Here is a 14705-nt window from a genome sequence, read left to right on the forward strand (position 1 = left end):
CATACGTTTTGGGTCGTACCGAGCTATCGGTTGTCGCATTCGAGATTGATACTTGAAGGGATTGTATTAGTCGAAAAGGCGAACAAAACGCCCTCGTTTGGCCGACCTAAAGAGATGCGAGCTACGTTGTGACCGAGCTATCGGTCGCCCATATTCAACCCGGTGTAGGGAGATCAAGACAGATGTGATTCGGTCTTGACACCGAGGGAACAATCAGACAGACTTCACCCGGTATGTGGGAAGTTGGAGTTGGTGCTGCTGATTGCGAAGTAATGGTTCGTCCAAGTATTCCACGTGGACCAATGATGGGAAGAGAGGAATCTGCTCCTGGTATGTGTCAATACCATTTAGCAGTGCGACAAACACTATTTGGAGGTTTTGGTCTCTACACGTGTAAGAAATGTAAAGAGGAGCATAACCGCCTGTCCAGATAAGAACAACAGAGGTAGTACGCGCACAATCTGTGAAGTTGCATGGCTAGCCTTGAAAAGGAGGAGCATGCAGATGTTAGTGGTAAGCAATTTTGATTACAGACTCTCTCTCTCTCTACAAGGCTCTACCTTCTCTCTTCTTCTCTAAATGTGCTAACTTGACCGTCGGAGAGTTTTTCCAACAACATGCCGCTGAGTAGCTCACTCTCTTTCTGTTCTTAGGTTAAGCGACGTTACTTGAAGCTTGGACACAAGAAGTACGGAGAGGGATGAATATTTCCTCCCCGTACAGGAATGTTTAGAGTGGATTTAAATGTGGAGAGTTTTAAATAATAATTTAAAAAAATGTGAATGAGATATAAATTTTTATTTATTTTTATTTGAGGATAAAAAATACAGATACGTAGGAATTAATGAAACTTTTTTGTACCCTATATATCTCTAGTGAGGTTTGATCTCCCTACCTGTCACATGAGGAGAAAATATACTTTGCTACAGGAGTAAAGTCATGTAGTGTTCTAAATTATGTATGATTAGTTAAAACGATGGATCCTCCTACTTTGGTGTCTCGTTTGTGGAAAAAAATGGACAAGTGTCTAACCTTGAGTGGTGTGGAACAATACTCCAAGACCACCCTATACCTTCTCACATGAGAGTGTTAGATAGTGTGTTGGTTAATCGAAATAGAAGGAAATAAAATGATTATTTTATTAAAATATTTATTATTATATTTGATTATAAAATGAAATTAAGTCAATTTAAAAGTGTTATTAATGGAAATTAATTCTCTGTTCTCATAGGAGTAAAGTGAATTTTTTTGATTTCATGGTTTCCTTCTACAAATTCAATATTAAAATTTTGAGATGAAAAGTGGGTCAACAGGTTGGCATCTAAACGGTGGCAGGGATGAGAATAATTTCTCAGAAAAATAATTTTGATGACTTTGCGTATGCTCCTGTCTATGGATTTCTGTAAAATGTGCTCTTTCTAGAGAATTTATTGGAGTTGTTATTTTTTTTTTTTTTTTTTATTTTTTTTTTAATAATCATTGAACGATATAATAGAGACCATCTATGCAACCATAGAAGATCATCTCGATATCTCATTCTATTATTTTTAAAATTGTGTTTAGATCCTGATTTTTTATAAGAATTCGAAAAGGGAAATGGATAATCCAAAGACAACCTTAGTATGTGTGCTTTATTTCTTGGGAATCAATTGTTTGATCAGTCTATTTGTCCAAAACAAAGTGTCATAAATTTATCCAAAATATGATTGCTCATTGGGGACATGTCCCGAGTCTTTTTCGATTATCCAAACCGTTCATATTGTAAAGTTCGTCAAATAAATCATTCATGCAAGAAATCAAGTAAATTGTACATTTGTACCCTCCTAATAAGAGTACATTTGTTTTTCAAAAAATAAATGGTTAACATGATTTTAATAATTTTTTAAAAATAATTAGGATTTGATCATGGGGTTATAGATGTCCAATTAACTTGTTTTTTTGAATGGATAATATACTTGACAAAACTTACAATATCAACGGTTTAGATCATTAAAATACAGTAAAAAAATGCCTCTGCGAGACCTCACAACAAGGCTGCTGTGCCATAAAATACAGGCATAGTAATAACCCTCAGTCCATGTGATTGTATTGGGGAGATTAACTTGGAATGTATGGGTTCATGTATACAATAAATCTAGACCATAGGTTGATAATTTTAAGTAGAATTATAGACAAAAAAAAAATCTAAATTTGTAATCTTACTATTTTTTGATTAGCTTTTTTGTTGATATTGTTGAGTAACGTTGTATTTTATACTTGGCTTTGTCAAGTTCATCATGAGTCCGCTTCAACTATTGATTGGTTTATTTTGTAGATTATTGTCTAAATCATCTATGAAAATTTGAGATTCATTTAATATTCATAATTACATAGTTTTATTATATTTATTTTTAAAATTTAATTGTCTATTGTAAAATCATACTTGCCATCTAATTTTTTTAAAAATAAATATGTTAAAATTATATAAATATATTTGTTATATCAATCGATTTAATTTTATAAGATAACATATGAAAAATGTATACAATGGTTGGAATTCATTTTAGTTTCTCTTAGGTGTCGTTTGGGAAGAGCTCATTTGGACTCTTTTGGCTCTTTGAGCCACAAAAGACAGAATAGACAAAACATCACATCCAACTCATAATCATTACACTCTTCTCTCATAAAAAAATTCAAAAAATTAAAAAGTCCTTCCCAAACAAAACTTTTAAGCGCAGGCTCAAATAGCCAAAAAAGTTAAAAAACTAAAAAATTAATCCCCTCCCCAAACGGAGGCTTAATAGAATGGGATTCAAATCTTGGCTTGGCAGAAAAGTGCCATTCACAACTCATTCCTTTGCTTTTCTTCCTTTTTGGGCCAACACCCCAATGTAGTTTGGTTTTGTGATTCAAACTTACACCTATGAATTATTATTATTATTTTTTATAAAAAAATCATAAAGTAAACCAACATGTTTCAAAAAAGAAAAAAAGTAAAAAAAAAAGAAGTAAATTTACATCATGCATTTCATGTGGAGCTTAGTTGGTGACTAGAAGGATAGGCCACAAATTTTTTTTTTTTTTCTCAAAATTATTTCAATTTTTGTTAGCATATCACAGTAAGCTCCCTTCAAATAGCACTCATTTATGCTTTGCTTCATGAATTTCAAAACTCCGTAGTTTAACCGTTCGACTTATTATTTTGCTATACTTGACATTTTTCTTTTAAATATTGTTAAGAATTTAAACCGTTCGACTTATTATTTTGCTATACTTGAGATTTTTCTTTTAAATATTGTTAAGAATTTAAACAAAATCAGGTTATATGTGAAACATGTGACACATTTATTGATTTTTTAAGACAATAACATTTGAGTCTTTATTTTTTTTATGAGAAAAAAAAATTAGTGTTTGAGTAATTTCTTTAGAAAATACTGTGCTCCATATGCATAATATAACTAAAAAATATATATATATATATATATATATATATATATATATATATATAATTTTAATTTTTTGAGTCACAACTAAAAAAAAATATTATAACTAAACACAACGTGATGTATAACTAAAGAACTTAAGAGTCATAATTAAAATAATGTCATAATTAAAGAAGAAATTTAGCCATAATTAAAGAAAAAAATGACACAAATATATATATGATAAATCGTTTTTAAAGAAGTGTATTAGAATTTCTTAATTTTTAAAAAAAGTGATGGGTTAACGCATAAGATGTGACATTTTGATTTTTTAAATAATTTTTTTTAACTATTTCGATTAAAAAATTTCTCCCCAAGAGGACGTTGGTACAAATGAGTTCTTCTTCCGAGGACGGTCTTTGGCTCTGTAAATGTCCCAAAGGTCGAGCACAGAATTGAGCTGCCACTGCCACCATCGGACCCCTGCTTTCGACAAATATGCATATCAACAAATGGCCTACCTCTCATTTAAAAATAATAAAAATATATTATATAATATGACTTGAATTTAAGGGTTACCATCGGGTATGACTCATGAGTAGGGATGGCAATGGATAACCTACCCTGTGGGTATTCATAGAGAACCAACCCAAATACATGGGTTTTCTCCTTTTTTTCTTATCCATGGGTAGGGTATGTGATATTCTTTAAATATCCACAGGGGATGGGTTGGGGTGGGTACCCACTAATTTCCCCATATGTTTTTTTTTTTTTTTTTTTTTTTTTTTTTTTTTTTTTTTAAGATTCACAACCAAAACTAAATATACATTCAATTCTTTTTCTTTTTTTTTATTTATTTATTTTTTCAGGTTCACAACCATTTTTTTTTAAGATCCACAACCAAAGCTAAATATACCTCCAATCTTTTTTTTTTTTTTTTTTTTAAGGTTCACAACCATTTTTTTTTTTTAATTTTTAAGATTCACAACCAAAGCTAAATATACATTCAATCTTTTTTTATTTTATTTGGCTCAACAATAAAATCAAATACAAACTTATATATTTGATTATTATAAAACAAACTTTTTAATTAATTAATTAATGTGTATTTGATTTTGTTGTTGAACCAAATAAAATAAAATAAGATTGAATGCATATTTAGCTTTTGTTGTGAACCTTAAAAAAATAAAAAATAAATAAATAAATAAGTTGTTAACATTAAATATATTAAAAAAGAAAGAAAAAAGATTGAAGGTATATTTAGCTAAAACCTTTATAAAAAAAGAAAAAGAAAAAAAAGAAGGTTGTTAACATTAAATATATTAAAAAAGAAAGAAAAAAGATTGAAGGTATATTTAACTTTTGTTGTGAACCTTAAAAATAAATAAATAAATAAATAAAAAATAAAAAAAATAAAAAAATTGTTAATATTAAATATATTAAAAAAGAAAGAAAAAAGATTGAAGGTATATTTAGTTTTTGTTGTGAACCTTAAAAAAAAAAAAAAAAAAAAAAGTTGTTAACATTAAATATAAAAAATAAAAATGGGGATTAAAGTGGATAGGGGAAAATCCATACCCATTAAATAATGGGGAGGGTGGTACCCATGGGGAATGGGGAATGGGGAATGGGGAAAATTTATTATAAGGAAATGGGGATGGGGAATTAATATCCACCCCATTGCCCCCCATTGCCATTCCTACTCATGAGAGAGCGTCTCGTCTGCCATACTAAGGCCAAGTTTGACTAACTTAAAAAAGTGCGCTTATTTCATCTTTTTATCTTTTATGAGTCACATCAATCAATATCTTTTCTCTACTTTTTCTGCACATAATACAAAACAAAGTTAAAAAGTACACTTATTTAGTCTTCTCAAACTTGGCCTAAATGGTTTTGTCTTCAAATTTTGTACGGTTTAGTTGTACTTAGGCTTATTGACCCAGTTTGGTGTTATTTATGGGATTTTTATTTTAACATCTTTAAATATTAAAATTTTATAGCATAAACAATATATAATATTTTCATAATAATAATTTATTCTTTAACATTTTTACAGAAAAGTTTTAGTTTTTTTATAAAGAAATTTTAATTTCATAGAAAAATTTAAACTCCTTGAAATTTCTTTATGACGAGTTAAATTTTTTAAAATAATAATATTGAAAATTTTGAATTAAAAAAAAAATACTGAATCTTTTATACTAAAAAGTAAAGATGAATATTTCACTAATTTTTTTTCATTATTTATAAGTTTTTTTTTATATATATATAATTATAAATTAAGTAAAATAATTCACAAGTACAACCAAAGGAAACTTGATGGGTTGGGTTGGCCTTTGGCGAAACCAGAAGAGGATACTGAAGCCATCGAAGCCGCAAAAGCAGTTGACATCGGAGAAGGGATACTGTTGTGCCTTTTCGGCACAACAGTTACTGTTGTGTCTTTTGTGAGAGATTATTCTGAGTATTTTTTGATAATCTGAACTGATCATATTATAAGCTTCGTCGAGTAGATTATTCATACAAAAAATTAAATTAATTAAATATTTATAACTTTATAACCAAAGCGCATTTGTTTTTATAAACATTAACGGTTAATATAACTTTTATAAATTTTTTAAAACAATTAAAATCTAATCATAAGATGATGAACATCCGATTAACTTGATTTTTCATATGAATAATATTCTGAGCGAATCCTATAATATGAATAGTTCAGATTATCAAAAAAAAATTCCAAAAGACCTCTCACAAGCAGCAGCAGTAACTGATGTGACTTTAAGCACAGCAATACCCCTTCTCCCCAGTCGACATCGTCATTAGCCACCACGTGACCGTCACCTGACCATATATCATCATCAGCATTGAGACCACGTGTCAAAACCACCTGCTCAATCCACCTACCTATAAATATCAACACTTTCTCGGGAAAATTTTAGAGGTAGCCAAATTTCAAAGTGAAAAAGAGAAAATATTTATAGCAAGAAAATGAAGAGGCAAAGAAATAAGGCCATGAAGGCAAGCAACAAAAAGGCAAAAGGAGAGGAGGTGGTGGTGGTGGAGGAGAGGGGGGAGGTTAGGGAATGTGTAGCGGCGGTGGAGGCGGAGATGTTAGAGGACTGGGAGGAGTGGTGGTGGTTGTGGAGTAGGGTGGAGGATGACCAAATGTCATCATGGGGGTCATTTTGGTCCCCATTTTGGGAGATATATTGGTTTGGTGAAGATTTTAATGAATTATTATACACTGATGTTGTTTGGGATGATGATATTTGGGATCTGAAGAGCATCAAGTATGTTCCAAATCCATGAGAGAGAGAGAGAGAGAGAGAGAGAGAGAGAGAGAGAGAGAGAATGTCAATGTGTATGTAATTGCACTTCCAAATTTTGATATATTAGTATTATCTCTTTTTGCCATTTCTTTAGAGGATATTAGATCAACTAGTTCTACTTCTATGGCACATAGGACTGAGTAAGGAATTCGTGAAATTCGTAATCCGATCCAGTCCAGTCCAGTCCAGTCCAATCCAGTAGGTTTGGATTGGTTTTTTGAATCCGTGGTTCGGTTCCGGATTGAAAAATTAAAAATCCGTAGTTCACGGATTGGTTCCGGATTAAATCCCACGGTTCCGGATTGGAACCGATCCGGACCGTATACAAATAGTCTATATTTTTATTATACACCCTCATGCACAGTATCTTATCTTATTTCATATACAACTTAAATCCAAACCTGAACTTGCATAGTATCTTCTTTTATTACTTTTGTTTGCTAGTTTTTAGTGTTAATTTATAATGGCCTAAATACTTATGGTGAAACTAATTTCTTTATGGTTGTTTAAATTCTAGAACAGTTTGTCACTATTATGAAAAGACATGTTGCTATTGTGAAACTAATATGGTGCTATATTTATATTTTTATGAAAATAAAGTGTTATATATATATTTTTTTGTTATTTAATTATATAAATCCGTGGTCCTAAACCGATCCAATCCGTATTTAAATGGATTGGTTCGGATTGGTTCCACGATTTAAACGGATTGGATTGATTCTAATTTTTCAGGATCCGTTGATAATAGATTGGTCCTGATTTTACTCCAATCCGATCCAATCCGGACCATGCTCACCCCTAATGGCACAGGCAGCTTGTGCCTAAACCTTGATAAAAGAAAAACTGAAATAGGAGCCAAATATTTGACCTGGAATTTACCCAAAGGGTTTTTATGGTGTAAATTCAAATTCATTATGTTGTGAGCTATATTATAATGAATTTGGTTCAAGCAATTTAAATTTTGTATAATTTTATTTTAGTATTCAGGGTAAGGGGTACTCCCCTCTCCAAAATTAGAGAATCACCCTTCAAATTTTGCCAAAAAAAAAACAAATTAATCGAGGGAGGCTCGTCTGTAGTTGGAAAGACTCATTGTTAGAACTCAGTCAGCCCATCAAGGCATACCTCTCAATGCTATAAATAGGTTAAAAATTGAAACATAAGAAAATAGATGAATTGAATAAGAGGTAATTATTGGTTCAATGGTTAAGATTTGTCTCAATAATTTTGAGGTTATAGATTCAAGTCTTAGAATCGTATTATGCTAAAGGTTAGGTATATATTCAATTTTTTTTTTCTTAAAAATGTGTACTAATTTTTAAAAGTTAGGTATATAGTCAATCTTTTCTTTCTTAAAAATATGTACTAATTAGGCGTTACTTTTAAATCGATCAAATAAGTATAATCATTGATTAGGTCATATTTGTTATTAGAATAAGAGATGATTTATTTTAAAAAATTTATTTAATGTTTATTTTTATAAAAATAAATATTATATATTCTTATGATTATGGTTATTTGATTAATTTTATTCTTTAAATGAATGATCTATTCCAATGACCATATAAAATCATGGGAAAATTGGTTTAGGGTCCCTCTCCCACTTTTCATAATGGAAGAGATCCACAAAATTATTTTTTAATGTCTAAGGTCCCTAAACATATCACAGAGAAATTTGACCTTACCAAATCAAAACTCATCTCTCTCTCTCTCTCTAAACTTCTCCATTCTCATACCTGTCCAGATCAACTCTTGTTCCTCACCCCTAACTTCATTCTCCAACCGATTGAGCTCCAGCTTCACCGGATCCGGCCTTCAATGGCGTCGCCGAGAAACAAACAGTCAGTAGGAGACTTCAATTTCTCGAAACCAGATCTAAGGTGCCTTCGTCACTTGTTGAACAGGGTATTTGGGTTCTTGTCTCCACATTGATGATGTGATTGTTGTTGTTGTCTAGGGTTTTGTGGTGGTTTTTCAACCATAATCAAACAGTCACTCTTAGTTATCTTATCTATGGTTGCAAACGTATATATATATATATATATATATGATACATACATATATATATACAATGTCAGCACATATATATATATATATATATATATATATATATATATATATATATATATATATCCAGTGTTGAATATAATATCTTCAGGTTCAGAGAAATTTGAATTTTCTCTGGATTCAACCCAGAGAAATTCAACCCAGAGAAAGTGATCCAGAGAAATTTGAATTTTCTCTGGATTCAACCCAGAGAAATTCAACCCAGAGAAAGTGATCCAGAGAAATTTGAATTTTCTCTGGATTCAACCCAGAGAAATTCATACCATTAAGTTTAAAGAAAATCTATCACAAACTCATAGAAGAACTATTAATTGCCCAACTATTGTAACATACAACACGTACATTCATGGGCTTTGTAGAGTTGGATGTGTTGAATTTGCTTTGAACCTCATTCTCTGGATTTTTCAAATTTCTCTGGTTTTTAACTGAATTTTCTCTGGGTTAAAACCAGAGAAATTCTCTGGTTTTTGAACTAAATTTTCTCTGGGTTGGTCCAGAGAAATTCTTCCCAGAATTTCTCTGGACCAATTTTCTCTGGGACTGAAATTTCTCTGGATTGATGTTGAGGGACCTTAGACATCATGAAAATATTTGATGTCCTTTTTACTATAAAATCATAATATCAGGGACCTTAAAAAAAATACCCCTAAAATCAATGTTTGGATTATCGAGCTAAGCACTGTGGTGAGCCTCTGAGGACTACGCATATGCTCCAACTGTAAGAGCTTAAGCCTGTTTCTTAAAAATTATTAGTAAACCATGTATTATATCCTTGTAATAAATAAGAAATATAAGTTAAATTAATTAATGTGAAATTATTTAAGGAAAGAAAAACCTTGGAAATTTTATAACAGAAAATTGATTGATCCTTTATATAAATTTCTATAATTTTGTAATTAGGCCACTTGTTATGAATAAAGTTCCAAGTCTCAACCATCATAATATATTATACATTGGCAAAAACTGACAAAAACATAGACACAACATTTCATGCATGATCATCACCAATAAAACATCAACATCATTTAAGTTCTTATTCATAGCATTCAGATCCAATATAACCAAACACAAAGTGAAAATGAAAAGCGACAATTGCAAAGTCTTTGACAGAAAAACACAGCCATCGATCTAACGAGAAAACAAGAGGGAAAGTAAGTGATTATGTAAATTTAGAAGCCAGGAGGCTTGTAGCAAATGAAACTGATGCACTGCACTTGGCGCTTGTTGTCGAATCCAATGATACGGATGAATGATTGTGGGTATTCCTTCTTGCACTCCTCAACCTCCTTCAACACTTGGGATGAATCTGTGCATCCAAACATGGGTAGCTTCCACATTGTCCAGTATCGCCCATCGTAGTACCCTGGCGATTTATTGTGTTCACGGTACACAAATCCTCCCTATATAGTATCATAAACACAAATTCATATGGTAAGTCTCTCAAATTCATATCTCAACTGTTATATTTAAATTTGAGTTATGAATATATATATATATATATATATATATATTTTATGGTTACTATAGAACATTTACAAGGAATTTTCATATGGAAAGATGTTACCTATTTGGTTCTTCTTATTCTAAAGCAAGGAGCCCATAATCATTCTTTTCAAGTTCAAAATACCATTGTGATGCCACTTTAAGAGTTCTATATATAGGTTCTACTTGTCTAACATTTACCCGCTGGCGCCTAAATTAAAATCATCAACAAAGAAAAGATACATGGCAATCCAGACACCCTCAAAATAGATACAACTGCAACTGAACCCAAAAAGACATGTGGAGAGCTATTGGGATGACAACTCAGCATGAGAAACACACTGAAAAAGAAGAGCAGTTAGAAGCAACTATTCCAATGGTTGTCAATGGAATTTGAATTCAAAATACAATTAGAGAAGCACATATCAAAATAGAAGACATGGAGAAAGATTACGGAGTTGTGTGAAGTAGTTTTTGTCCCTTCAATGGTTACCAGAATATCAGAGGAACTGCTAAATTTATAAATGACAGTTGACATGGAGAGAGAACCACTAGATCAAATCTTGTCAAACTAGATTTCAATTTCTTTTTATTGTCCTGTCTTTTCATTCTATAAGAGTAGCAGTAAGGTACAATTCTTTCTTCTAATTGAATTATTTGTCAAACTAGAGTTCAATTCTTTTTTTGTCATTCAATGGAAGAACGAAGCTAACATTACCATTAACTTTTGACTGTTTATTCTCATACACATCCAAAAAATAAATAAATAGGCAAGGAGGCTTGCACAATACTATCCTTTTCCTTTGAAGCAGAACAGTTACTGGGTTATTAACAAGAAAAAAAAAATAAATTGAAAAACAATTTTGTACTAGAGTTGAAGTGCAAAAGCCACACACACCACACAAAAATGGGTTGAGAAGAAAAAAAAGGAAAGATGTAGAAATAACCTGAACAGAGAATTCTAAGCAAGGAATCCATCCCAGGCGAATAAGGTAATCAACTTCTTTTCCCAATTGTGCTTGAGTGAGTGGAGGAAGGTAAGACAAGGTCTCGAACTTCTTCAATCCAAGTGGAGGCCACACCTACATTTAATTACAACCAATTTCATGCTCAAAACACTTTTTCCTCAATCTAATCAACTATACACATATATGTTACAATTAAAAATTGAATCATATCTGATACGACACAGGGAGTATTTAGAAGGAAAAAAAAAAAAAAAAAAAAAACGTTTGAGAGGTGGAATTATCATATGGATCTGAAACGCTACGGGTGTGTTTGGAGGATCAATTTAATTAGAGATTTAGAAAGGGAAAATAAAAAAAGGGGTATGAAATGTAAGTGACATTTAGTTATATTTCTTATATATATATATATATATATATTTTCAAATTCCTATTCAAATTCATACTCTAAATACAAACTACGGAACAAACGGTTTGATTAATGGTATTTTTAGATTTGTCTATTGTATTTTTTTAAAAAAATCTTTAGTGAGCTATAATTTAACATGTGTCAATTTAGTCTCCTTAGTTTCAAACATATCAATTGTCTTTTAATTTTTCACAATATATTAATTTAGTCAAATTGATAACAGTTGTTAACAAATTAGACAAAAAAAAAAAAAAAAAGGTAAATTGGTCCATTCAAAAATAATGAACCATTTAAATTTTGACCTCAAAAAAAGAAGAAGGTAACTTTCTCTTTTAAAGTGCACACTATAAATTTGTTATTTGTAACTTTTACTATAAATTGACATGCCATATGCCAAATATTCTTAATTTTTATCATAAAAATCATAATTTTCTTACAATGTGTCCTTAGAAAATGGTCTTTTTAATATGTGTCCTTCAAAGATATGTTAAACAAATTTAAAATGATTATACATTTTTTATTGCACTCACTTTAATGTATAATCATTTTAAACTTCTTCATAGGTGTCCTAAATGCACACCTCCAAAATAAATAAATAAATAAATAAAATAAAATAAAGTGCATGTTATAGATTTCTAAAATGTGACATAAACCGAGAGGGAGAGGGAAAAAAAAAAAAAACCCAACAATCCATTATGTGCTATGCGGAGGGATCTTCAAGTACCTTCATGCACTGAACTCTTCCACCATTGCTGGCCAAAGAGGTGATATCAGTGTCAAGCTTCCGGGTTACCGGGAAAGCCGATGTGGACTTGAGGCCTGTGAACGGAGCAACCATGCTGGCCTGAGCCGGAGCAACTACAGCAGATGAGATTATGGAGGCAGCCATATCTGCTATCTCTCCTCTCTTTCTCTTTAGTTTTAGTTTTAGTATTTAACAACACAGCTCTATTGCTTCATTCAAAGATATATATAGAAACTAGTCATGACAGACTGAGACTATTTTACCACTTTATCATCATCTTCTCCAATTCAATGGTCTGTATTCATTGGTAAAATCTTGCAGTTTTCTTGTCCATTAAATGACGAAAGATGGGGTGACATTACAGCTTGGTGGCCACACAATTGTGTGAAATTTGGATTGGTTGCCTTATCGTTATACAACCTATTGGTTGTGCCACGTGGCACTTACGCATTATCTTATCTCTTTGGGAAAATAAGTTGATGAATGTAAGGCTGTTATGGTGAATTCTTTCTGTTTCAGTCTTTTATTGGCCTTTCATTTTCTACTGCCACATCTAATAACACATATCCTTTTTACTCTTCGAAACTACTGATAAAAGAGAAACCTGAATTTCTATTCGGATGCATTACTTAGGTGATGCTTGCAGCGATTACAATATAGACAATAATACTTCATGATATTTTAAGAATATCTAATAATATTATAATTTTATATGTTGATTTTAGTATGAATTATTTGTCTCGTTCTCTCGTACTGTATATTTTAAATTTTGATTTTGAACAAAAATAATATAGGATGAAAGATGAGATGGAAAATAAAAGAGGTGATTTGTGCTTGTAAAAATTTAAAATAATAATTTATTATTGAATAATAATAACATGTGTCAGTGATATAGTTTAATTTTTTCTCCAAATAAACTTTTTTTCATAAGACTCAAATTGTAAACGCTTTCAAATTTTCAAAATTAGAGAGATTTGAAAAGAAATGATATGTTGAAAAGTGGTTTTAGTTTTTGTTATCTTACAAACGCACGCTATAAAGATCTTTTTCTTGTTTTGTTTTTTACTTATTTCTCTGTTAGTCGTCTGTTAAAATTAACTCCATTTTCTTTAATACACACTTTGGCCCCCCTGAACAAGATTTTTTATTCCATCTCTGCTTTGATTGATATATGTGTGGTTAGCATTATTGGTCCAATAATGTACCGGATGAAGCTTTCCTACCTTTGAAATGCACTGCAAACCAAACAACACGATAGCGACAGCACCTCTGAATTTCAGTCGAACCTCCCCATTTTAGCCAATCTGGTCCATATATTTTAGACACTATATATATTTTGTTGGAAGATTTAGAAAAAGATTTGAAAAGAGAAAAGAAAAAGATATGTAAAATATAAATATAATATATTTACGTTTCACATAATTTCACAATTTTTAAATTTCTTCATAAATTCTCTAATCAAATACAGAATAAAAGAATTAAAAAAATAAATAAACAAAGGAAATATATATATATATATATATATATATATATATTATAATTAGGTGTTCGGGTCAGTTTACACGTAAAGATTGATAATTTTAAACTCATAAATTTATTTATAATGATGTGGTAAAAGAGTTAAGTCTTATATCCCGTTTGAAAGTTGACTATTTTAGTTGATTTTTTGATTTTTTACTAAAACATGCATAGAAAAATAAAGAGAAAAATATGATAATTTATATTGACTTTTAGACTATTTTATCTTATTGACAAATAGGGCCGATGAAGTGTGTAACAAATATTTGTGAGTTTTAAATATTTTTCAAAATAATAATTGTACGAGCGCAGAAATAATCTTCTCGTATAATCCTGTTGATCAAGTTTGCACTCCTCCAAACGTCGTCGCTTTGCCACCTGAAAACACAAATGTGAGCTAGCCGACGGGTGTGTGCCAAAACCTCTCCGATGCCTAAGTCAGCAAATAAATAATAGACACAAAAGCTCTGTGTATTCTACAGTGAGAATTGTGATAATTGAGATTAGGGTTTGGTTTCAGCTTTTGTAGATTTCCATGGCACAATCCTAGTAGGATTCTAACTCTATAATGTAGAGTCCTCTTAGAAATCACATTGCTAAAAGATAATGTTTATCCTTTAACACCCTCCTCACTGTTATTCAAACAAGATGGGTTCAATCCTTTTACCTCGGCTGGTATCATACTTAACCGAACCAACACTGCTCCGCAATGCCTTAGGTAGTACTGAGGTAAATCTTCATGTAAGATGGCGTGCTGTAGAGCAACCTTTAGCCTGGTCCGCTTTCCTACTA

General features: G+C 31.1%; 1 protein-coding gene across 1 annotated transcript; it reads right to left on the reverse strand.

The window, feature by feature from the left end:
- Positions 1 to 9802: 9802 nt before the first annotated feature.
- LOC114266904 (ribulose bisphosphate carboxylase small subunit, chloroplastic) lies at positions 9803 to 12779 on the reverse strand. Its single transcript, XM_028207860.2, has 3 exons — positions 12375 to 12779; positions 11224 to 11358; positions 9803 to 10194 (listed from the first exon to the last, which is right to left on the reverse strand). Exons 1-3 carry the CDS (start codon positions 12537 to 12539, stop codon positions 9964 to 9966), a joined length of 531 nt encoding a protein of 176 aa, XP_028063661.1. The 5' UTR covers positions 12540 to 12779; the 3' UTR covers positions 9803 to 9963.
- Between the last annotated feature and the right edge of the window lie 1926 nt (positions 12780 to 14705).

The sequence above is a fragment of the Camellia sinensis genome, chromosome 5 (genome assembly GCF_055761805.1).
Source record: "Camellia sinensis isolate YWXY chromosome 5, ASM5576180v1, whole genome shotgun sequence".
NCBI classification, from domain to species: Eukaryota; Viridiplantae; Streptophyta; class Magnoliopsida; order Ericales; family Theaceae; genus Camellia; species Camellia sinensis.